Source organism: Acartia tonsa, chromosome 13 (assembly GCF_053477335.1).
Source record: "Acartia tonsa isolate MP-2025a chromosome 13, ASM5347733v1, whole genome shotgun sequence".
Taxonomy (NCBI): domain Eukaryota; kingdom Metazoa; phylum Arthropoda; class Copepoda; order Calanoida; family Acartiidae; genus Acartia; species Acartia tonsa.
This window is the reverse complement of record NC_137272.1, coordinates 27835689-27861992: the sequence shown is the minus strand read 5'-3', so window position 1 is coordinate 27861992 and position 26304 is coordinate 27835689. Positions and strand designations below refer to the sequence as shown.

Here is a 26304-nt window from a genome sequence, read left to right as displayed (position 1 = left end):
ATTTACTGGATGCTTATTAGTACAAGAAATCTTCACAAAAAAAAATTTAGCGGTCTATCGTGAATATTACCTGAGAAATTTATGTTTACTATTATAAAATAGTGAAGCTACTCAAAAACCCAAATATCTGTACAATTGTAAGTGTTATTTGTGCAATACTTGAGACCAGTTAATGAACTTTTTGTTGGTGCATAATTCTTTGTTATTTCTATGAAAATTACAAATTTTGAATGTGTACAAAAACGAACGGTGCTTTTACACAAAATGCTAGTTAAGCATTGATACGCGCCTCCCTTAAAACTAGAGAGTAGGTGATTTTTCACATGCCTTACCCCTGTGGGCCTATAAACTGCGGTGCTCTAACTCTAAGCTATCCTAACCTAACGTAATAAACTCCCCTCTCTTTTTCCAATTCTTTTCAAAAGTAATATTTTTTTAAAGGGGGGGTGGGGGGGTGTCAGTGCTTCACATGATACTTAGTGTGAAAGTACCAAAAGATTATTTTTAACGAATGAAAAGGAATGCATAGGCAATATAAATGATAATTGTCAGGCACTTTTTTCAAGTAAATACAATATAACAGGAAAAATATATTAAAATATGTAAAATTAAAATACAAATTATCAAATTTACAAGCGGTTTATTTGTCTGCTAAAAATTCCTTTTTCAGTTGGATGGATTATGGTGCCTGAATGATTTTGTGTGTCATAATTGAGGATGTACATTAATTTATCGGCCATTGTCTTAACCCTTGAGATCACTGGCAAATAACAGTTCATTAATTACATAACCTTTGTAATAAAGTTTTAGATTTGCAATCAAATGATTGTTTCAACCTTGTCTTCTTTAAAACAAGAATGGTTTTATACTTTGTAGGTAGCTTGTATTAATTAAATCCTTGTATAAAAGTTACATTATGTCTCGAAGTCTGTTTGTGTGTATCGATTGATCTTGCTAACTGCTAAACCGATATGTTTCTCCTTCACAGTGTACCTTCTCATAGGTGCTGGAAAGGTTTACAACTATTTTAGGGGGAAGGTATCACCACCATCTTAAGATAAAGCGCTCCTAGAAAAAAATATCGCCACCAATTTTTTTAGTTTCTTTTTAAACTAAAAGTGGGGGGTTGGGGCCACTTTCCTCTCCCCCCTCTTACCTCAAGGGGCCTCTAGGGGTGTAGCCGCTAGTTCTTTTGATTGTACTGCAAAGAAAATCAGTCAAGAACTGTCAAAACTGGCTTTTTGTTTATAGTTTTACTAAAAGGATTATAGTAATATGGTCATGGCTCATATTTTTATACATATTTATATTATTTGTCATGCAAATACTTAACTGACATGCTTATGCTTAATTTACTTTTACCCAGCCATTGCTGACATAAAATCGACCTAGAAATTCTTTTTCAAACTACATATATTTGAACATGTTTTTATTATAAGGTTGAACGTTATAACATATTAGACTTACTAACCAAATGAGTATTGGATTAGCTTCTTCGTATAATCAAAAAATATATCTGTTATGCAATGCCAGGTTTAAAACTTTGTCAATCATTAATAATCATCTTCCTTTCTTTCTTTCTTTCTCTCTCTCACTCTCTCTCTCCCTCTCTCTCTCTCTCTCTCTCTCTCTCTCTCTCTCTCTCTCTCTCTTTGTCTCTCTCTTTTTCTCTCTCTTTCTATTTCTATTCATTATATCTTTTTGTCTTTTAATACTATTTTTAATGAACTCCTATTACAGTACAAATAGCTATTTTAAATCTTAACAAAATTTAGAGTCTATTAAAATAATGTTATTTTTAAAGACCCTTATGAGATTTGAAATTAATTTTAAAAGGTAGCTACTCCTTAACTTTTCCTAGATTAAAAATAATATATCATTAAACCATTCCGAGATCTATGTGAAGTTTCCATAAAATGGTAGAGAGATCTGAATGGACGAAAAGAATCTTTATTATGTTTTATAAAATAGAATTAATCCTATAATATAAAGCAGTTGGATTTTAAGTTTTCACTTATGTCCATTTTTAATTTTTTAATTTGAGTCTTTGGATTGTTTTGTGATAGTTTTCTCCCCCAGCATAATCAATGCAATGGGCGCAGCAGCTAGGAGCATAATAAGTAGTAATTATTTCCTCTTATGAAAATTGTCATCCTTGTTACAATTGTAAATAGACGACTAGCATGAATTTTAAATCCGATATTAAAACCAAATTTAGAAATTGAAATATTTTCAATTGAAATTTTTGTTATTACATAAATATGTTGGAAGATTTATTTTTACATGAACTTTTATGTATAATGTTTATTTTTTGTAAACAAAGATGACAACATCCATAAGAACAAATAACAAAAAGACTAGATGCACAACAAATGTCGTTAGCTTCAATCCAGATGTGTATCTTGAATAGCGATCAGCATTTCCTCCATCGCGTTAGGGACTGTCTAACGGACGAACGTATGGACGAACATACAAAGTGAATGATAGAGTAGCTTTGCTACTGCAACTGATGATATATTTTTAGTAAAATCTAAGATTTTACAATTAAGTTTTATTACAATCAGATAATTCTATAGCGCCTAAAAAATAAAAGGTTTATAATAGTTATTTCTCGCATCTTATTATAAACGGCTTTCCGCGGATATAGAATGTACAATTATAAGATTAAAACTAGTTTTTTTTATCCCTGAGGTGCCGGAGGCACCGGCTAAAAAAAACTAGTTTAAATCTTATGATTGTACATTTTTATATTCGTAGAAAGCTGGATATAATACGGTGCTAGACATAGTTTTTTCGTATGGATGAGAACCGGTTCCTATCCACCAGATTCGAATGAATACGAGAAATATTTTGAAAAGGTACATATTAGTAATTAATAAAAACAAGGTCTAATTACTAAATTAACTGCGTTTGGCTCAATTATAAATAATAAATATCATTTAAACAAAAAGTGCCAATTTTAGTATTCAGGTTAAGGTCAAAAAAATTGTTTGTGTTCACTTCCCCCCCACCCTCCTCCCCCTCCCATCTGTATCATTATTATTTTAGATAAAGGTTTCGTGATTTTCTATTATTAATCATATTCTCCCTCTTGCTTTTATGATCACTTAACATCTAGAACCCACTTTGTCCGTTTGTCCATATGTTTTTTTGTGCTTTGCTTCTGGGTGTTTTTATTGGCTCATTTGTCTTTTTTTCGAATAAAAAATGGTGATGAACATCTAAAAACTCATTGGCGGACAGTGGGACAAAGTAAGTTATGGAGTAGCTGAACAATTGTAAAAACCTGCAGTAGAATTTGATTAAAAAAACCAACAAGAATTAAGGAATAGGAAAATTAATAAAAAACCTAAATTTTAAAATTTAGGTTGAAATAAAGGGGACAATACATACTTTATATGAATGTAATTATGAATTATATCAAATGCTACTTTTATGACATCATGTCTAATCGTCCTTTAAATCATAGTTTTTAAATCAAATAATTATATCATGTCAAAATATGGTGTAAAAAAGACAAAAATAATATTCAAAATGGCTATAGCTATGGTTAAAACTAGATTATGCCCTATTCATACAGACATCATCACGCAAGGTTAGAACGTATACAGCATGCGAAAATGTACGCACAGACGGACACTGATTTTGAAATACCTATTTTTCTATTACTTTATTACTGGTACAAATGTGACTTAAACTAAGGAAAGCCATACAAATGTAAATATTCTCACAAAACAGTGAAAAAAAAACAAATAACCTATTATATAAAGTAGTTAAGGTATTTTTGTCATTTGCTCAAGATATCTACAGAAACGATTGTGTTCTCCATTTAAGGGAAGCTTTTGGGATTGGTCTTTAGATGATTTTAGGCTTCTTTTTATTTTTATGTTAAAGCTATGGTTTAGGTCATTTTTCTGTCCTAGATAGTTGTAGCCGAACGGTAGTAGTTAATATAAAAGTAGTATAACGTAAAATATGGGTTAATTCTTATAAAAACATTATTTAGTTAAAAAGAGCTCTTCAGTGCATTAATAAATTGCTGCTGAAACTATTAAAAGCAATTTTTTTTGTAATGTTTAGCTATTTGCTTGTGTATATTTAACTGTTTTGTATAGTAGCCAGGGGGGCCTGACATTGGTTAATTTTTTATAAACTTTGCTTAGTTTCACCACCATACAATATTTATACAATTTTCATATTTATTAGTAGCGAAGCTATTCTAGAATTATAATATATGTATGTCTGTTTTTATGGAAAATACAAATTATGAAAGATAAAACTTTTAATTTATAACTTACTTTGTCCGTCCGACCATCCCCATTATACTATGCTTGAGATAGAAATCATTATAAAGGGTTTATGTTTCTTGGCTGTTATTCAAGAGAAATGTCTGTAATTTTAAAAAAAATCTTTCTTATAAATTTTTGAAATTGTCATCCTTGTTGATTTTCAAATACTCTTTAAGATGAACCTAGTAAAAGTGGCTGACTCTGATTATGACGTAAAAAAATTTGCCAATGAGAGGCCAGTATACGCTGTAAAATTTATAGTGGCCTCTCATTGGTTAATTTTTTTTGACGTCATAATCTGAGTCAGTCACTTTTACTAGGTTCTATAAGATAATAAGTCAACTGAAAAAGAAAATATGACTATTCCTGTGACAAGGAGGTATAGAAATAATAGCTATTCTATATACTTTAGAGCTATTTCTTTGTTTGAAATGAAGATGAATAAGACGATTAGACACAATGTGCAATACTTCACATTTCTATAACTACTTAAAATATAAATAATTTTCATATACTTTATTTTTGATGATGTTAATTATCTTTCATTGTCATTAATTAATTAATTTTCAAAACTTTAATTAACCTTCGTATCATAATTAATGCAATAATTATCTTTATTCTTGATCAAAGTTAAAAGAAAATCATATTTTATCAAAATAGAGGGGTGCTTTCCCTTCTTCCCCTCTTATTTTGTGAAAAAAATAATAAGGGGAGGGGGGAGTGTATATTTTTTCGTATGTTTGTGTTTGGATTATGAAATATTAAGTATAGGGAAGCCTCGCAATGTAGGGCACCGCAGATATAGGTCCCACAGGGTTTAGGCAAAATGAGGTTTAGGCTATATGAAGTAGCTTCACCTTAAAGAAAAATTTTTTTGGACCCCACATTTGTTAGTGAACTTGCCCATATTCTCTTTTCATCTCTCTCTCCTCCATTTCTCTCTCTTCCTTCTCTTTTCCCTCTCTCTCTCTCTCTCTCTCTCTCTCTTCCTTCTCTTTTTCCTCTCTCTCTCTCTCTCTCTCTTCCTTCTCTTTTCCCTCTCTCTCTCTCCCCCTCTCTTTCTCTTTTCTCTCTCACCTATTAATGTTAGTAAATGATTGATTATCGCATAAAGCGTTTAATTAGCAAAATATTTGCTTTAAATTTATCAAAAATGTAAATTAAATTTAAATCGCACATAATTTACCTTATATTTAAATAAAAATTAGGTCTAAATTTTTTATTTACTTTTTTTGATCCAAGCTTTACAAAGTATTTCAAAAATTAGCCATGTGTCGTAATAAAAATGAGGCATTATCCATCTCTCTCTTTTTAAGGTTTTCTTTCCAACTCCTCATCTCATCCCTCATTTTTATGACGTCACATGGCTGATTTTTTTAGACACTTTGTAAAGTTTCTTTTTGATCTAATTATTTTCCCTGCACAGGCGAAAATTATAATATAATTTATCTATCAAACGCTTTGCTTAATTCAAAGAGTCTTAACTCCGGTTGTGATAAAGTACAAATAAATAATGAAATCATATAAGTTAAATTTTCTACAATTTTGCTTAAAGAAACATATTAAAAGGATGACAACGTCCATAAAAGCGGAGTTCAACATATAAGAATGATAATTTCAAAATCAACATTATGTAATTGACTGCAATTTCAATAATAAAGAAACAGATTACTCTTTTTAAATCTTTTTAAAATTTATACTTAAAACAGCTTTAGAACAGGACAATTGATATCTACGAACATAAACAATTTTTAGACTTTACTGTTGAGTTGCTTTGCTCATAAAATGGTGTCTTATTATATCCAAAAATCACCAGACAAGTGTAAAAAAAATCCCTAGAACCGACTGTTTAAAATGAATATGATTAAAGTCCCTCAACAGATTATGACGTCATACGATAAAATAACAAATGAGAGGCCAGCAAAAATTTTACCATTGGTCAATTACAGTGTATACTGGCCTCTCATTGGCTATTCTATCGTATCATAATCTGTTGAGGGACTTTAATCATCTTCTTTAAAATGATCATAAATCCTCATTTGATAACGACCTAATTTTCTTTAAAAATTTAGTAAGTTTTAAGTCTAATCTCTTTATGGAAAAGTTTTAGGAGTAAGGAAATCCAGCTTCGATTTCATAATTTCAAAAAAGAATATTCGACCAAAATTCTCATTTTAAATACTTAAAGAAAGAACAATTATAATCATAAGTAACGCAGCATCAATTAGGCTGCAAAATAGTTATAAAAATATTGAAATTTAATATTCACATAATTTAATTAGATTTCAGTATATTAAAACAATATTGGTTTATTCATATATGGAAGTAAAAGAATTTCTGTAATTCTGTTTTTCTGTTTTTAGCAAAGGAAGAAAACATCAATTGAAGTATTTTCGCGTATCGCTTCGAAACCGATTTATATCCGGTGGATTTGAACCTTTTCCCAGAGCCATACTGAAAAATTATGTCCTGCATCATATTATATCCAGTTTCCCACGAATTTAAAAGATTAAAACCAGTTTTTTGAGCCAAATTCACGGGCTAAAATAACTGGTTTTAATCTTATAATTGTACATTTTTATATCAGCAGAAAGCTGTTTATAATACTATGCGAGAAATAAATATTAAGTTAATCTATTAATATAAACATAGCAATTTATTCCTTTCTTAAATACCATTTAACAATAGATAATTTTCATTTTGAATAGTATAAACATACTTCATATCAATTTATTGATAACATTTATTATCTTTACCCCGTTTAATTATAAACTCAAGAAGGTAACAAATGTCATATAGATATTAAACCTTGCTTGAAGATTCCTACTACAGTAAGGTATACTTTTGAAAGCGTAGCAACTCTATATCACCCCCAAAAAGTTTTATTTTCTTTATAAATATAAATATGGGAGTTGGCTATTAGGCCCAAGCCCCCAAAGTCTAAGGGTGAATCTATCAATAGACAAAATATCAGTAATCATTTATAGAAATTACATTATATATTTATTAAGTGTGAGAATATATCAATTTTACAATACTGTAAATAATTCCATTAAAATAGCCAGTGAAAATGTATTTGTCTGTCATCTGACGTACAGATGTCAGACAAATAAACGGATAGACAGAAGGAAAGGTAGACAAACAGATATATAGAAAGATGGACAGACGGACAGATGGACATATGGACAGACGAACATATAACTAAACGGACATATAGACATACGAATATACGTACAAATGACCGAACAGACATACATATGATAATACATTCATAATCAACATTAACTTAACTTAATAATTAATTTTTCGTTTGAAGGTATAAACACCCTTATCTGTATAATAGATATTATTAGATGATTAAGCACTTGGCCACTTGTAGTAATATAATCTTATAGTTCTTGCCTATTAAGCACAGCATACTCTATAATCTACCTGTGTCTGTTTGTCAGTCTGATATTAAATTTCTATAATATATATAATATTTTTCTCGCCCGTCTCTTGTGTAATTTTGTTTAATATTTGGCGATTTCACACAAAGTGTCTGTTGAGCACACATAAACCCCCCTTATTTAGGAAATAAATTTGAAGGGGGGGGGGGGGGGGGGCCGGGGTCCTATACATAATACTTGCACAATTTGAGTAGGGTTATTAGTGCACAAGAGGAAATCTTGTGTGAGAACGCCGAAGGTTCCATAGGGTTTGTAAAATAGAAAATTTGATTGTTCGGCTGCTATTTAATGTAGATTTTAGTGTTATTTTCTTGGCTGATATAACTGTGTAATGTTGTAGGTGACAATGCCTAATAATGTTCCAAAACTGCTAAGTGAATAAGATCTTTTTTTTTTTTGGGGGGGGGGAGCTTGTGGTGATTTCTATTCGTGAAATTTCTTATTGATATTTCTGTAACGTTGTAGGATCGATGTTTCTTAATGATCAAAGAAATTTTGTTCGTTTAATCTATTTTCTCCTTGTGGTGGTTGTCATCCTTGTTTTGATATATCACCTCATGATTTGCTGATAAAGAGATAATATAATAACAAGGTGGACAACACCCATAGGTAGAAAAGAACAAACATGAAAAATAAATTTCCATGAAAAGTTAAACATATACTGAGAGACGAAAAAATTTATTTATAAAAAATGTTATATGGTCAAAAAATCTTTGTCTTATTTACTTCAAAAATATTAAGTTAAAATATATATTATTTTGTATACAATACATACAAGAAAATAGCCTAAACCACCGCAGGACTAGTAAGTATATTCCCTGAGAAGTAGAGCCTAATCGGTTGAGCTGTTACCGAGATTTTAAGCTTCAGACGGACAAAAGCGATCTACTTTTTTTGTATTCTAGATTATCTGTATTAATCTGCATAAAATTAGTGATTGAAACGTTTCAACACTCAACTTTAATAAACCAACCAATCAAAATTAACTAAAGTCCACAAAATTGGTAATTTTAAGATAAGAAAACGTTATTATAAAACTTTGGGGACTAGTGTAATAAACAGCCCATTGTCCCATCTCTCTCTAGTTCTAAAGGCTAAATATGATATCCTCTATAATTAGATCCATGCTGGATTCCCTTTCCTCTTACATATAATTTATGTCTTTATTCGTGGTAAAATGATAGATTATTAATATATTGCCAGTATAATCCTATTATCACAAATTTGCCAAAAAATAAACTGTACTATACATTTCACAGTGGGGTAAAGGTAGAAATAAAGTCTGATTTCCCCACAATTTATTTGTTTTTGGTTTACCTCGGATATTTTGTAATTGCTTATTTAAATAGAGAATTCTAACAATATCTTTTTTAATTTCCATTAAAAGTTGTGTAGATATTGAATAATTTTAACCTACAAAAGGGATAATTTTGTTTATTATAATTATTCTGTCCTTATTCCTAAATCCTAAATCTACCATTTAAACACTAAAAACCTGCTAAGTATTGAATCCGATAATATTTAGTTTTTTTCCATTGTACATTTTTTTATTAGCTACTTTTAATAAAGCTGGATTAAGGCAAACTTTTTTTCTGTTCCCTCACCCATTATCCCCCCGCCCATAAATCCCCCCCACCCATTATTTAATTTTTTTTATCTATTTAACTATCTATCTAATTGTCCTGTATCTATCTATCTGACTCTTCTGTATCTATCTATCTAATGATCCTGTATCTATCTATCTAATAGTCTTGTATCTATCTATCTAACTATCCTGTATCTATCTATTTAATTGTCTTGAATCTATCTATCTAATTGTCTTTTATCTATCTATCTAACTATCCTGTATCTATCTATCTAATAGTCTTGTATCTATCTATCTAATTGTATATTTTGAAAGAAGCATGCTGATGATATTTGTGAACACTTACTAGGATTCATATTTAAATATATTTACAATCAATATTCTTTTAGGCCAATAAAATAGTTTCAGTACTCAAATCACTTTGGACTATAAATTCGGTCATTTTAGAATATAAATTATACTAGTTCCTAAAGTTATATTAACCCGTTCCATTATTTGTTTTTACAAAATTGTAGTGACCTAACTTTTTTACTGATCTTCACAATTTTGTACTTTTTATAATTGGGTGTACGTCAATCTATGGATTTTTGAAACTTGTTATTTTCAAGGCGAAGCTTCTTTTATCAAATGCTTTACTAATATCAAAGTGTCACATGATTCAAAATATTTATTTGATAATAGTTCCTAATTGTGAATATCTATTCTTTTAGTGGACTCCAAGTTTATTGACAACTGTTGGATTTAGAGTTAGACAATATATGAATTCTACTTTTTTTTACTGGCTGAGGTCAATTCAATAATATTATACAGATCAAGGGGGAATCATTCTAAATAAAATGTCTGTCTGTTTTTAAGGAACGTTATTTTCTCGGCTGCAATTAAAATTAGATATGCTAAAAAAAAATTTGCTCTAAAGTACGTTTGTACAACATAGATTTGTTAGATAAATTGGACTAATATATAGCTAAATTATAACACTAATTGATAGATAACTGAAAATACAAATATCAAAATTGATAAATAGATAGAAAATTAGGAAAATACAATATCTAAAAGCTTCTAATCTAATCTCTAAAAGTCAAACATGGCTATAAAAAAAGCATCGCATTTGATCAAGAATAGTAACGTACATAAAAGTAAATCTCAACAAATAAGAAAGTTGATTAAATGGACATTGACAATTATATAAGAAATTTTAATGGTTTAAATTAAGCTCTTAAAACACATTTCGTAAATAAAACTCTCATAGCATTACAGATAGACCGACAGACCAAGTTAGTTATAGAGTACATGAATATTTGTAAGCAGAATTATAACAAAAAATCCGCATTCTATTTAAGATAGCAGCCGAGTAAAATCTATATAACCGCCAGACCGACGGACAAATAAAAAACAATTTGACGGGCATTTAAAATTTTAAAATAGATTCGCTACTGAAAAGCGTCTAATTTGCTAAAATATTTGATTTTATAGCGACAGTCAAATTCAAATTTTATATTTCCCTGACGACCTTGACATGTGTGTATCACAAGTCTCAATTAGCGCCTCGGAAAAAATTGGCTACCGAAAAATCCGCCATTTTTTTGCAGTGTTGATAAGTTGATATTTTTTTTTAAAATGAGCAGCTTCTATAAATACAAAATGTCAGTCTGGATGTATGATATGTTTTTTGAAGATGTCACTGATCAATAAGCAGCATACTAATAGTTATTAATGGGATTAACTAATGTATTATTAAAGATAGATTGTTGATTTTCTGAAAGAATCTCTCGACCCATGAGAACTTTTTTGTTAATTTAATTATAACAAATTAATAGAATTAACTGTATGTATATTTTGATTCTAGAGAAGCCAATCCGTTCAAACAAAAGTAAAGAAGCTTAATATTTTGGGAGACTAAAATTGAGTTTAACCCTTGACCCAAGAAATCATCACTTTCAGACAAGGTTGATTCAAATAGTTTAGGATAAAGAGGGTTATTTCGGAGAATTATAATTAGGCAGTTATTTATTGTATAGTATTATAAACAGCTTTCCTGGGACAGTAAAGTATAAAATTTTAATATTCCAGTTTTGTTTGCCCCGAGGGTTTAGTACTTTGGCAATTTGCAAGTCCTAATTTTCATGTAAATTATACATGCTTAGAGTGAGAATTTATTGATTTTCTATGGTATGTAATTTCATCTATTTTTTTTATGTAATAAAAACCAGGGTTCGGAAGCCGCGCTATCAGCCGCGCGGCTGCGGCTGCGGCTGAATCCTAATTTGCGGCTGCGGCTGCGGCTGACGTGGCTGAGGCTTATAGTTATGGAAGTGGCTGAGAGTGGCTGAGGCTTAGTGCGGCTGAGATTGGCTGCGGCTGAATGCGGCTGAGGCTTAATAAGAATTGGGGTGGCTGAGGCTTACAGTGGCTTAATTGGAATTTTGTGGCTGAGGCTTCGAGCGGCTGAGGCTTACAGTGGCTTAGGGTGGCTGAGGCTTACAATGGCTGAAGGATTTGTGGCTGAGGCTGCGGCTTACTGAAAGCCGCGCGGCTCAGAGCGGCTGCGGCTTACAGTGGCTGATTGGAAAATTAAGCCGCGCGGCTGAGTGAGGCTGAGGCTGAGAGTGGCTGATTACATAATTAAGCCTCGTGGCTGATTCTGAGGCTGCGGCTTACTGAAAGCCGTGCGGCTGAGGCTGTGGCTGAATTAAATTCAGCCGCGCGGCTGAATGCGGCTGCGGCTGCATACAATATTAAGCCTTGCGGCTGATTCTATGGCTGATTATAAAATAAGCTTTGCAGCTGAGGCTTCGGCTAAATTGGATTTTTAAATGCATTCTAGGACATTTTTTGGAGAGTTGAGGGGGGTTAGGGTTTATGAGAATGGGAGTGTAGGGAAGAGGGGGGAGGACAGCAGGATTTTTTTCAAAATGTTTGATTCAGAATTTGTGTTAGGGGGGAGGGGGAACCATAGATGTTCTTTTAGTGGAGGAGGGTGGAGGGCGTAACAACCTTTATTATTTAGTACGTAGCTAACCTTAAAATCATTATATTATCAAGATATTTTTTTGAGGATTATAATATGGGGGTAAGTGAAATCATGTATGAAGTTCAAGGTTAATGTTATTTTATTCAGGGAGGGAGGGGACGTTGTGTTTTTTATTACACCTGGTCCCAAAAGTTTTATAAAATTGTATCATTCGTTGGCTTATTAAGTCTGATGACTTTTATAGAATTTTGATTGGTTGGTTCATTAAGTTGAGTGTCGCTAACTACAATGTCGTCATTCTTATTTATATCTATTAACTCTGAGGCAATATAAAACAACATATTTTAGGTGCATCTTTAGTATCGAAGCTACTCTATAATTCAAAATGTTGGTTTGTCTTTAAGAAATAGATGAAACGTAAATTTCTTTCATGCTATTCAAGATAGACAGTTGAATTTTTTTTAGATTATTCCCTTTACCAAATGAGCTTCCAATATTCAATTTACAATTTATTTACGTGGCTACTATTTCTTTCAATATGGAGCTTAAGTATAAACATCCATATCTGTGAGACTGCTTTAAGACAGTTTTTTAGTTACTGTTATATTTTTCACATATTTCCCCATGTATTATGTGTTTATTGTCCGAATTTCAAAATTATTGTGGATAATAGCAGGAATAGGTATAACCAACAAGCAAAATAAATATAAAATGATATTTGGGGGGCAAATGGAGAGGTCGTCAATTTTACGATGTGTTGCCCCCCAACGACAGCTAAAAAACATGTATAGGTTTTGTGATTTTTTCCCGAATTAATTTCGTTATTGGTAGAAGCTAGGATAATAGTATCAAATTTAATTTTTCGTTATTTGGACCATTCAGTGTGTAACTTTCTTTGACTATCAGTCATCATAAAAAATATTAAAAATACATGAGAAACTTTTTTTTTATTTTTTCTCCAATAAATCTGTGCTTTAATTTAACAAATCTCCTCGTCTGTATCAATGATTTTTTGCTTCGCTTCTTGTTTGAGTCTTTTTATGTTATTAATTTGGTTGTAGTTAACAGGTGGTAGATATGCTTTGTAGAGCCCTGCGCATACATAACAAGGATGATAACATCCATAAAAGCGAAGCACTGAAACGTTAGGACAAACGGACATTAACACTTATATAGTGTCAGAACTGAATTATCAGAATATAAAAGTATAAGAGTCGAAGCAAATCAATAAATTTATTGAAAAAATGCTTGATAGAGGATAATGTTTATGGAATACTTACATTTTTAGGACTTGACTATAGAGTTGCTTCGCTTAAAATATTGTACTTTGTTGTCTCAGAAATCAATATACAAAAATCAGATCAAACGTATAATTAGAACACATAAAAATTTGTTGTTAAAAAAGTAGAAAAATCAACATGTTTAAAATGGACGTACAGACATTCTGGTAATGATTATAGAGTTGCTACGCTTTCTAAATCGTACCTAACTACTACAGGAATCACCATGCAAAGTTTGAAATCGATAGGACAATTCTAACATGCCTAAATTAACGAAAAAAAGCTATCTATCTTATAAGGACGGACCAACCCAAATTATAGAAAAGCTTCGCTTTTAAAAATCAATATTTTACTGAATTAGCAAGCGAGAAAATGCATTAGATCATGTAGTTTAATAAAGGATCGTTTCATGACCTCAAAAGAACAAATTGAGCTTTTTTTTGTAAAGGATGCTTGGATTTATTGGGGTCATCCATATTATAAATGTGAAAAAAGTCTAGCTTGCTGAGCGGGAGTGCGGACACAATGGACGTTTTCACTAATGTCAAAATTGTAGAGAAGCTTTGTTTTAATCAAAAGTAACTCAAAATAACTTTATACATGTTTATTTATAGGTTGGATTGGGTTAAAATAGATTATACAGGATTCCTTTCCATTATTTATTTGGGGAAAGGAATGGGCAGAATACAATACTAGAATTTTCAGCATAATGAATCTTAACAAAAATTTAACTAGCTTATTATTATTATTCCAGGGAGCCTAGCTTCTTCATAAGTCGGTCTGTCCCACTACAAGGATATTTAAAATATAAAGAAGCTTTTATACTAAAAATTTATTTCCAAATGATACAAAACATAATACTAAATAAATGAGTATAAACATATTTTATGACTATAACCTTTAAGTTTAATTATAGAGTAGATCTATTAATCAGAGAGCTTGGCTTTACAAACAAAGTAAATTATACAAAAATTAATTTAATTAGATAATTGCAATGTAACAATTTTAATGTCAGATAATTTTGCAAAGTGAGGAAATTACAGTTGGACAAATATTTGATACAATCAATTACAAGATTTGAGTTAATTAAAACTGAGCAAGTATATTTAAGGGGTGTGTTGTGGAAAAGGTAATAATATTCCTATTCTTAATGAAAAACATTAGATTATTCCCCACACTTACAAAAAAAAATTACCCACAAAAAGAATAAAACATATAACTCACATGAAAGGTATATAACCCACCTAAATAATTTTTGTTTAAAAAACTTATTTTTTACAAAATAAGTGTTTGTTTTGCTTTATTTTATTTACTAACGGCTACACCCATAGAGGCCTCTAGGAAGACATAACATTATTTCTCTCAAATCTCTTTTAAAACCAGCTATTTACCAAAAATACTTTTTTTCGCCAAAAGATGGTGTTAGTTTTGTTTTTAACTAATTGTACTTTTTTTGTCGATCTCTTGGGGGGTGTGGTGTTAACCTCCCCCAAAATAGTTAAAAACCTTCTCAGGACCTATGAAAAGCTACCCTGTTAAGGGGAACCTGATCGGTTCAGCAGTTAGGGAGATCTTTCTTACTAACAGACAGACAGACATTGTTCTACTATATATTATAGATTTGTTTTCATTCTTGAGTGATGCCAAGATCTGTTCCAGGACTTTATAATTCTCTTCTACTATTCTTAACAGCATATATCTAAAAAAAAATTATAATAAAAAGTAACGGATATTTAAAGTCAATATATAAAACTTGTTTTAAAACTGGAATATGTCTGTGTACATAACCCTTTCACCCTTAATGGTCAGGCCCCTTTCCAGATCTTTATCGGTCAGGGGGTCCACTATTATCTCGCCTGCTATAAGAGATATTGGGCTAAAAATAATTTGTGCATATCCCCTATTAGATAATGAATTTCTGACTACAAGTGAGTCAATTTTCCTTTCTTCACCCTTTTATTTAACAAACTTTAGTTTTATATAGGTACGATAAAGATCATAGTATATCTATAATCATTACCAGAAATCTGTATATATATTTAAAACATGCTGATTCATTTTTGACAACAAATTTTTTATATGAAATAAGGATGACAACATCAATAAAGGAGAGCTCTGAAACGGTATGACAGACAAACATTAACTCTGGTACAGTGTCAGATCTGAATATACAAAATATAAATATGTAAGTTTTAACAAAATTATATGTAAATTTGTTGCAAAACTTCTTAAATACAGATTAATGTTTAAGGACATACTGGCATTTTTAGGACTTGATTATAGAGTTGATTTGCTTTAATATTATACTTTGTTGTAATAGGAATCAGTACACCGAAAATCAGATCAATTGGATGATTATATCACATAAAAAATTGTTTTAAAAAGTTAAAAATCAACAAGTTTAAAATAAACGTGCGGACATTCTGGTAACAATTATAGAGTTGCTACGCTTTCTAAATCGTACCTAACTACTACAGGAATCATCATTCAAAGTTTGAAATCGATAGGACAAATCTAACATGCCTGAATTAACAAAAAAGCTATCCGTTATGTACGGACAGACGGACAGAAATACGGACGGACGGATATATGGACCGACCCTAATTATAGAAAAGCTTCGCTTTTAAAAATTATCTTATTCACCTGTTTTTTGGAATACTGAATCCTATTACAACAAGTCACAATATTGTAAGCGAAGCATCTCTAATCTAATCCTGAAAAGTATGTTCTTGAACCATATACTGTATTTGAACAGTTTTGCAAATTTACTTTTGTTAAAAGCGAAGCTTTTCTATTATAAGGGTCGGTCCGTACGTAACAGATAGCATTTTCCGTTAATTTAGGCATGTTAGAATTGTTTTAGCTAACAGTAATTAAAATTACTTGCTCTTATTTGTGAAAAGTACCCTTTACAAAAGAAGAACAGCCAGAAAAACTTTTTATACGATTATTCAAAGCAAAAATAAGAATAAAGTGCTAATGTTTTTTTTTTTCCCTACCGGTTAACTTAGCTTAACTTGATTAATATTTACAATAATAAAGTATACGGTCATTAAAATTACTTGCTCTCATTTGTGAATAGTACCCTTAACAAAAGTCTGACAGTCTGAAAAACTTATTTTATACGATTATTCGAAGCAAAAATAAAAAAAGCCATACAAATTTACAAAACCAGATGTTGACTTTCAACATAACATCTTTTTGTTAGATACATATGGACAGGTGTAAAACCATTTCATAATGTAAATAATCGCACAGGAACCCTCTCGTATGGACAGCAATTTCCCTCAAAGTAGCTTGTTTATCACTGAACGCCCCTTATTTTAAAATGAATTTAAAATAATGGAATGAGGAAGTAGAGTAATAGATACTAGCGGCTACACCCCTAGAAGCCTCTAGTGGCACTATAAATGTTTGTTTTTTTGTTGCATTCAAGTTTCTATCATACCTAGCTATGTTGCGTATGAGTCTCTTTCTACGATACCTAGCTATGTTTCGATTTTTTTTGTGATTTTTCTTGGGAAGGTGGTGGTACCCTCCCCCAAAATAGTTATAAAACTTCTCGGGACCTATGAGAAGCTATCCCGTTAAGGAGAACCCAATCGATTCAGCAGTTAGTGAGATCCTTCGGTACAGACAGACATCCTGTTACTTTATTATAAGGATTACCTCATGGGAAGTTTAGTGCAGATTATAATTCAGGAATTAAACAAAACATTTCATTATAAGTCTGAAAAAAATAACAATGAAAATATACATTCATTCAAACTTTCAACAAATTACAAACATAACAATAATTGAAAAAAAGTTGTATAGGTAAACAATAATTGGTTCCGCAAGACTTTTTTTAGGTTTGAAGTTTGTAGTTTTATCCAGCAATGAAAAATGTCCTGAAAAAATTTCAAAACTTAAAAAAAGCCTTTGTTTTTAACACATTATTTTTATAAAGTATCTTTCCTTGATATATTACTGGATGGGGGAGAGGTGGGTGGAATGTAGCTAAAAAATCTGTTCATGAAGTTCAAAAACTTCGCCTTGCTCCTGGGTAGCGGCGCCTGGCTGTCCTTCAGTGTCCTAAAGAATTAATAAATGAGTATTTTATTCAACAAACATCAAGATGTTAGATTTAATATCAATGATTGACGTAAAAAATCTATTTTGCTACAGTTTATCTGCAATTGACCAGAATGTTTTAAAAATCTAATATAATATAAATGGTGAAACATAAACAGGGGGAAGAGGTTGTTTAAAAGTAACAAGATGTCTGTCTGTCTGTCTCTACCAAAGAATTCCACTAACCGCCAAACCGATATTGTTCACCTTTACAGGTTAGCTTCTCATAGCCCTGAAAAAGTTTATAACTATTTTGGGGGAGGGTACCACCACCGTTCTAAGAGAAATCGACCATAGAAAAAAATATAAAAACTACCATCCAATTTTTTTTACTTTTTCTTTATAAATTTTTTAAAAATGTGTCCACTCCCTTCCCTAAAATGCCCCTAGAGACCTCTAGGCGCGTAGCCGCTTGTATTTCATAATTAAATACAAACATATTTTGTTGCATACCTGTTCTGTATTCAATAATCTGTTTACTCTCAAAAAAATTAGAGAGTCCAAGGCCTCAGGTTGAAGGCGATTTCGAAGGTCTGTTTTTAAAAGACGGACAACAGAAAACACTCTTTCCACAGAGACCTAAAACCAATACAGTGTTTTTTTTATTAGAACTGTTTTGAAAGCAATTTACCCAAATCATAGTTATTAATGATTAATGGCTATTTTCTTTATTTTGCCACCCTTCTGCAAGCCTAGATATAAAATCAAGCATATGAATTTACCTGAGTTGTGGGTAATGCAAATAGTTGCAGAGCAATTTCTTTCAGACACTCTGGGTAATGATCTTCAATTATTTTTGGATATGGGATTCCAGACTAAAACAAAAAAAATTTTTATTAATTTTTTTTTAAATTAAGGAAAAGACTACTGTCCTTTTATAAAACATACTTACCCAATCAAACAATTGGAAGTTATAAGCAAATAAAAAGAAATAAACAATGAAAAATTGTCAAAATGTAAAAATGTAAAAAGTATTTATGGAAAGACATACACATCTTACTATTTTGGCAGAAACTGCTTAGAACAAAATTCATTGATGGTTGTAGCAAAACATTTAAAATTTTGTCCTTAAAGCAGTGCTTTTATACAGGGTAAATGATACTTACATACCTTAAACATATTTTTCAAAGAGTCTCTTTTCTCAACTAAATCTTCCAATCCGCGGCAAATTTCTTTTTCAAGTTCTTTGATAGTACTGCTCTAATAAAATAAATATGTTTGTTTATGAGAAAGAATGAACATATATTGATTAATTCACTTAACTTGCATCCGCTTGGATGTACTCTATCTATGTTAATCTATGTTACCCCTTAACAGTCAGGCTCCTTGCCCCACCTTTACTAGTCGTTTTAAGAGACATCCATGACGATCGGACTGCCTTTCAGCATGTTTTTGGCTATTTTTATATTTTTTACTTATTTCCCCATATCTTTGGTGTTTTTGGTCCGATTTTCAAAAAAATTTGGATCTTAGTTTCAAAATAATTTTCCCTATTGTTCTGAGCCTCCTATATGTAATTTACTTTGACAGTCAGTCACAATTATCATAGAAATCAAAAGGAGGTTTCATGTTTATTTTTCTCCAATAAATGTATTCCAGATTTTAACAAATAATCTTTAAATGTACTTGTATGTACATATTTTCATCCATGCTTTTTTACGCTTCGCTACTTATGAATGTTGTCATCCTTGTTTTTTGAGTTAAAATCCTACCTTCCTAATTGGTGGTCTTTGGCGATACCTCTCTTTGATTATTTCCTCGAATTCCTTGTCACTTTCTTCACCATCTGTGTTGGCAGCAAGAGTAGGTGGCTCATCGACAACTATTTCATCTGCAACCTCATTTAGAGGAGTTGAATCTATATCTTAACAAAAAATTTAAATCATCAATGTGTGTAGTCAATGGTAGATTAACAATTTAAACATTTAGAGTTTCATCCCAATAAAGATATTGACTACCTGTCAGTGACTATTTTATATCAAATTCTTATAGGAAGGACTTGATTTTTTCTTTTACGATTAAAGCATTTTACTCATATGAATCATATGTTTTGCTTTAACATAGTCAAAATATTCATGAAAATGAAGATTGCATAATAAAGTGGTCCAGTGTTTAGATTAAGGAAAAAATTTGTTACTTATTTGTTAGAATTTCAAATGAACAAACCTTTTAATTTTGATACTCTAGATAAGAGGTATTTTTTCACTTCTTCGTCGTCATCATCTGTGATGGCAAGAGTATACCTTGGATCTAACTTGGTGGCTGCTTTCAGCATTGAATTGAATAGTTGGTCTTCTCTCAGGCGTAAACTTGATGATAGTTCTGTGGCAAGAGGTGATGTAAGCTTTTCTAGCCTGTTGATCAAAAGCTTCCAGAGCTTAACAAACTCACCTGGAGTGAGTGTTTCACTCTGGAGTTCTAGGGTCAATTTGGCTGGATCTCGCAGCACACGCACAAGATCTTTTAGATCATCAAATTCCTTATCATTCATTTTCTCAAAGATGACATTCCCAATGTTGGCCAGTTGAGAAATTGTTACTTTGCAGTTTGATAAACTTTCAAGCATTTTGAAACAGCTGGACCATCTCGTATCATTGTCAATTGAAGGTATATTTTCATTATTGGCTTTGAAATACATACTGTAGGTTTTATTTCTTGCTTTTTTCACAACTTCTCGATAAAAATCTATTTTGTCTTTGGATTCCTAATCAAACAAATAGAATAGATTCATGAAAAAAGGATAACATTTTAAGTAGAATTGCTATTCTAAAACTGTAAGAACCATTCTCCTAGCCAAAATATAGCCATTGTTAGATTTTTTTGTGTCAGTCCAACCCAGACTAGCGGAGAGGTATAAGATAATCAAACAAATTAAATGGCCACGAGTAATCACTTTTAAAATATAGATGCACTAACTGGACATTACATCATTTCCCCCAATTCCTTAATTACGGACGGACAGACGGACGGACAGACATTGTGAATTATAGAGTAGCTTTGCCACTAAAAACAAAAAATGCGCTCAGATAAAGTTACCTAATACAAACTTCCTAAGGTAGTCTTTGCTGATCAATTACACAAATTGGAATAAGGAAAGAAAATAATGGCTGAGGAACAACATTAAACTTCCCTGTCAAGACACCATGAAAGGAAAGAAAACAAATAAATTATGAATGGTTATTCTATTTCTATTCCTGCTCTTTTAAGCCATCTTCAACACCAAGTTGGAGTGTGTGAGCAGCACACTTCATGTGCATAATTGCAGGGATATCAGCAAGCATTTTGTTTATCTCTCGAAAGTTCTCAAGGGAAGTAACAATGTCCTCTTCATTGTCCTCAAGATCATCATAATCAGGAACATGTGGTTCACCTGAGGGACTTCTTGCCTCTTCGTCTAATTCACGTGCAAATTTGCACATATTCGCTAAATAAATGAATTTGAAATAGCTTTACAACAAATATCACATATACAAAGAAATACTGATTAATGCATAATTTGGTAAAATTTTCATATTTTCTAAATAATAAAATTTTTAAGGTAAAACTTAAATGTACTTTCAGAGGAGCTAGTTATTTCATGTCATATTATTAGTATCTTTTTTACAAAAAAGCCCTCTTATATACAAAGAAGGTGTATCAACTTTTTTACTTTTTATTTAAGATAGCTAGCCGGCTCTTTTAGTAAGTAGTAGATGTAAAATTTTTCATAGAATTCAGATATGCAATCGTTTTTTTTTGTAGACCTCTTATTTTTTAAGTAATTTAAGTTTTTTAAAAAAATAATTAAGTCGGTTTTAAGGTACTAAAACGCAACAAAATAAAAGAAGAAAATGGCCAGTATGAACAAAAATAGTAAGATCTTTAATTTGACACCTTACTTTTAAAATTCTGTTGAGTAATTATTGAAAAAATCTATTTTTTTAATATTGGTTTAATAAAAACTTTAAACCTAAATATTTTATCAAACAGACATAAAAAATATGGGTTCATATATACCTTTAGAATCAGAAAAATATTACGAATCCATTCTAAGCGAAATTGAAAAAGTTTTAAAAAATTGTAATAAAAATAAAAAAAAATAAAAAGTTTATTTTAAGAATTGTAACTACTAAACTAGCCAATCACAAATCGCAAAAATTGACGAATCGCGAAGCTTAACCTATAAAGTTAACCAATAGAATTGCCAAAAAAAAAGGAGAACGTTCATACAATATATACAATAGATACTACAATAAATATAGTGATATTACAGAACATGTAAAGAATGAAAAATTATGAACAAATATGCATCAGTCTGTTTATAAACTTCAAAACAATGCAGTTAAAAATACATTATTGTTTCTTGTGTTTAAAAAATATCTGCTACATTGCATTGTCTTTTGTTTAGGTTTTGTTCAGGTTTTATTCAAGCTAACCCTTTAAAGCCAAAAATTATGATTCTTAAAATAAACTTATATTTTTTATTTTAGTTTTATAAAAGTTTTTCAATTTTGCTTAGAATGGATTCGTATTATTTTTCTCATTCTAAAAGTATATATGAACACATACTTTTTATGCCTGTGAGAGGACATTTTTAATTTCAAAGTTTTGATTAATCCGAGGTTAACAAAATAGATTTTTTCAATAATTACTTAACAGAATTTTAAAAGTAAGGTGTCAAATTAAAGATCTTACTATTTTTGTTCATACTGGCCATTTTCTTCTTTTATTTTGTTGCGTTTTAGTACCTTAAAACCGACTTAATTATTTTTTTTTAAAACTTAAATTACTTTAAAAATAAGAGGTCTACAAAAAAACCGATTGCAAATCTGAATTCTATGAAAAATTTTACATCTACTACTTACTAAAAGAGCCGGCTAGCTATCTTAAATAAAAAGTGAAAAAGTTGATACAACTTCTTTGCAATTAATAAACCATAACATTTTTTTATTCCTCTAGAAAAGTTACTATTATTTTTTATAACAAATTCTTTCCTGCATTGTCGCTGACAATACTAACAACATGTCCAAGGTCAATCTGGAACTCACTCAAAGTATCCATAAAAATTCTCCTATAATCACTACTTTTTGAACGCCCCATTGAATCTAATAGAATTTGCAACAAATATATAATTGAAATATAACTTTAATTGAATTTCATACACTGCTAGTAACAATTTTAATTTTAATTGCTGTTATTTTTGACTTGATAAATGAATATCTTCATTATCTTTATTTATAATTAAAGTTCTATCATTTGTTGCATATTTCCTTTTACAGATAGAGTTACAGTTTTTCCAAATCCATCACCATCTAACAAATAGAATAGTTTTAATTTTTTTATTCTTAATTTCAAAAAATCTATGAAGAAATTTCATTGTTGTTACAAATTTTGCTGCCAAAAATTCATGTAATGGACAAACAAACAAAGTAATTTATACAGCAGCTGTTTAATAATAATTAAACAAAAAAATAGAGAATATGCAAAAAAAACTCATGAAACCATGAAACCTTTAAAAATTAGCTTTATGTCTTTTGAAGCATGACCAACAGACAGACAAAACAATGTATAGAATGTGCATATTTCTTAATATTAACTGAAAATTTCAATAACAGCAGAGAAAATCATTTTTTTCCTATTTAATAGTTAGACTGACTGAGAGACAGACAAAGAGAATTATGGAGCAGCTTTGCTACTAAAACTTATACAGGAAATGAGATTATATCCAATTATATTAATAGCAAATTTTTTTTTGTCTGAAGCCTGAGATCTCAATAACTACTTAATTGGGTTCTCCACTTAAGACATGGTTCACATAGATCATGTTAAGGTTTATATATAGGGTGGGGCATAACTCCTAATAAGCCTAAAATATAGCAACTAAACTGCTCTTGTATGAAATAAAACAAACTGTACCTACAAATCTGGCATTTATAGCAACTATGCTATGACGGTGGCGGGTGGCACCATCAATTTTGATGTAAAGCCACTTATTTTTCAGTTTTTCCGCCATTTTCATTTTCTCCTTCAAAATTTAAAAATAATTAATTTGATTTAATGCCCAAAACACTTTATTATGATTTTATTTAAATACAAACATATTTAACTAAAACTTAATTCCCCCTCCCCCGCCCCCCCCCCCCAATTTTTTGAACAAGATTTTAAACACACCCCATAATATCAAAAGCTTCACACTTCTAGCTTATTTTTAAATATACTCCATGGAACTATCACAATTTAAGGGATTGTGCGTGAAAAAATTGATCATCTGATTATCAAACCTTAACATTTTCTAGGCACCTTTTGCTATACTGATCAACCAAAAACATCCTGATTTTTAGGCCTTTTGAGAGGAAAAAATGAAAAACATGGAAAATCTAAACATTTTTGTTTATTATTATAATGTTAAGGTTTGATAATCTGATGATAATTTTTTTGTCTCTTTAAGTTTACTGAGATACTAACCTCCTCAGCTCTCTTCATAACTAGGTTCTTTACCATTTTGGCACCTAATGGTACTCCTAGAATTTTGGCAATGTTGCCATTCATCAGCTGGAATCCTAGCACAGTGTTCCAGAGAGTGACAAAAAGTCGATTTTGATAATGTCTAAAATATTCTTTTAACAATTGTTTATTAATATACACAAGTTGAAAAATATCCCTTAATATCTACGCTCTTTAAGCACAGCTTTTAAATGGGGTGGGGGAAGGGGAATGCTCCACTTATATCCACCTCGGATCCCTTTTATTGTTTTGAAAACTAATAGAAAATTTTAAAATAAAAAATCTTTATGATTTTTGTCATTTTTGAGATTTCTGAAACATTGTGCCTGGCTCGGAAAAAAATGAGAATGGAACTGCATTATAGCAGCACATTGCCAAGATAGCCTCTTCAAATGTCTCTTTTGACATTCTTATTTTGATCTAAAATGTTAAAATTATATATAACTTAATATCAGTAAAGGGGGGAAGGGACACTCATGGTGTTTTGAATTAAAGTTATGTGTGCTAAGACTTATAAACAGGAGTGCTAACATATGATGCTGTTATAAAACAGTAGTCATTTCAGCTTACAATTAACCACTGAAATTTTGTTTTTGAATTAGAGAAATTTGAATAAACAATTTGAGACAAACTTGTTAGTTTAAAATTCCTTTTATTTTTACTTTACACTTGAAATTATATTTCTACTTTTCTGCTGCTGTTTCTTAGTTATAGCTAAGTGTTTATAGATCCCTTAAAAAAATTCATGATTTTCTAATTACCTGTGCACTAGGCTGGCTAATTCTAGGCCTTTTATTCAGAACATTTTCTTTTGTTTCTTCAAGGCTTCTTTTGGTTGATTCCAGGGCCTAAAATTTAACCCTTAACAGTAAGGCCTAATTTCAAAAATAAGAAAATTACAGCTGTTTAATTTTTTAAGTGAAAAAAGGACCTTAAAACTGTTGCTGCTATCCATAGATGACTAAAAATAAAAGGATCGCTTTTGAGAGCTCAAATAAGGACAGAGTTGTTGGTTCCAAATTAGCAGAATGCATTGTAAGTCCCATATCCTGTTTGCATATATATATGTTCAATGAAATTCTTTGAGTGAAGATCTCTCAAGCCACGTGTCGTAACATACTTTAGGACATAGAGCTTTAATAAAGTGGTAAAATTAATACAAGAAAGCCATAAATATTGAATAAATAAGATACAAACGTTATGGATTAAAATATCCATAAATTATGAAGCGCAGCTACAAAACAAAGGTTGTTATATAAAAGGGTGAAGAAAGCGAAATTTGACTTTGAATGCCAACAAGTGTCTACTAGTAGCAGTCTTTTAGAAGTTGGATCGGTGTATTTCTTGCAGGCTTCCTTTCATAGGTGTTAATCAAAACAAACTTACATACCTGAAAAATTTCAGGATGGACATTCTTCAAATGCGTTCTTAGATTATACATACGAGAACCGGCCCTGGGACCTTTTGGTCCACTTATTTTAACTATTTAGATTTAATTACATATTATGATATCATACATTAATTTACAAATTTTGAAAACTAATTTGAGATTTCAAAGCATAGTAGAATAGTTAAGAATTTGAAACTTAGTTGTATTAAAATAAGTTTGCTACAATTATACAATTTCTTATTATTTGATATAGCAGGTATTGTACTCTTAGAAATATTTTTTCTATTTTGAAAATTTTTATAACCCCCCCCCCCCCCACCCATACAGAACTATGAACTCTGGCTGCGGCGCTTGGCACCCTTGTCTGACTAGCCGCAGTGCTTGGTCCCCTAGCCTGCCTTGCCACGGGTGCTCGGCACCCTTGCCTATAACCTAACCTAATCTAAAATAGTTGTTCTCTGCCATAGTCATACTTCTGTCAGTGTGGGGGGGGGGGGGGGGAGTGTATACAATTTTCAAAATTGAAAAAAATATTTCTAAGAGGATAAAACCTACTAAATCAAATGATAAGAAACTTTGGGATAACGCCATTTGGCAATAACAACTATATATGGATACAACTGGACCATATAAAATGTATGCATAAAATGTATTTCCTTTGCACTGACTTTCTCCATTGCTTACGAGACATTGAAACTTGTTTATGTCAGATTCAAATCTGAATATATGAATATAAAAAGCAGA

General features: G+C 30.8%; 2 protein-coding genes across 4 annotated transcripts; both read right to left on the bottom strand.

The window, feature by feature from the left end:
- Window positions 1-14163: 14163 nt before the first annotated feature.
- Window positions 14164-20820, bottom strand: LOC145335355 (uncharacterized). 3 transcript variants are annotated; one of them, XM_080181092.1, is made up of 9 exons: window positions 19854-20820; window positions 19400-19551; window positions 18798-18887; window positions 18410-18502; window positions 18141-18266; window positions 17244-17648; window positions 16218-16288; window positions 14819-15273; window positions 14164-14666 (listed from the first exon to the last, which is right to left on the bottom strand). In XM_080181092.1, the coding sequence occupies exons 1-6, from the start codon at window positions 20323-20325 to the stop codon at window positions 17574-17576; spliced, it is 1008 nt and encodes a 335-aa protein (XP_080037218.1). In that variant the 5' UTR covers window positions 20326-20820; the 3' UTR covers window positions 14164-14666; window positions 14819-15273; window positions 16218-16288; window positions 17244-17573. The 3 variants fall into 3 exon arrangements, with proteins under 3 accessions (XP_080037218.1, XP_080037217.1, XP_080037219.1); XM_080181091.1 differs by having other exon boundaries at window positions 14164-15273; XM_080181093.1 differs by lacking the exon at window positions 16218-16288 and having other exon boundaries at window positions 14164-15273.
- A 1223-nt stretch (window positions 20821-22043) lies between these two features.
- Window positions 22044-25765, bottom strand: LOC145335354 (uncharacterized). Its single transcript, XM_080181090.1, has 7 exons — window positions 25561-25765; window positions 24932-25018; window positions 24497-24590; window positions 24132-24226; window positions 23583-23691; window positions 22939-22978; window positions 22044-22773 (listed from the first exon to the last, which is right to left on the bottom strand). Exons 1-7 carry the CDS (start codon window positions 25609-25611, stop codon window positions 22644-22646), a joined length of 606 nt encoding a protein of 201 aa, XP_080037216.1. The 5' UTR covers window positions 25612-25765; the 3' UTR covers window positions 22044-22643.
- Between the last annotated feature and the right edge of the window lie 539 nt (window positions 25766-26304).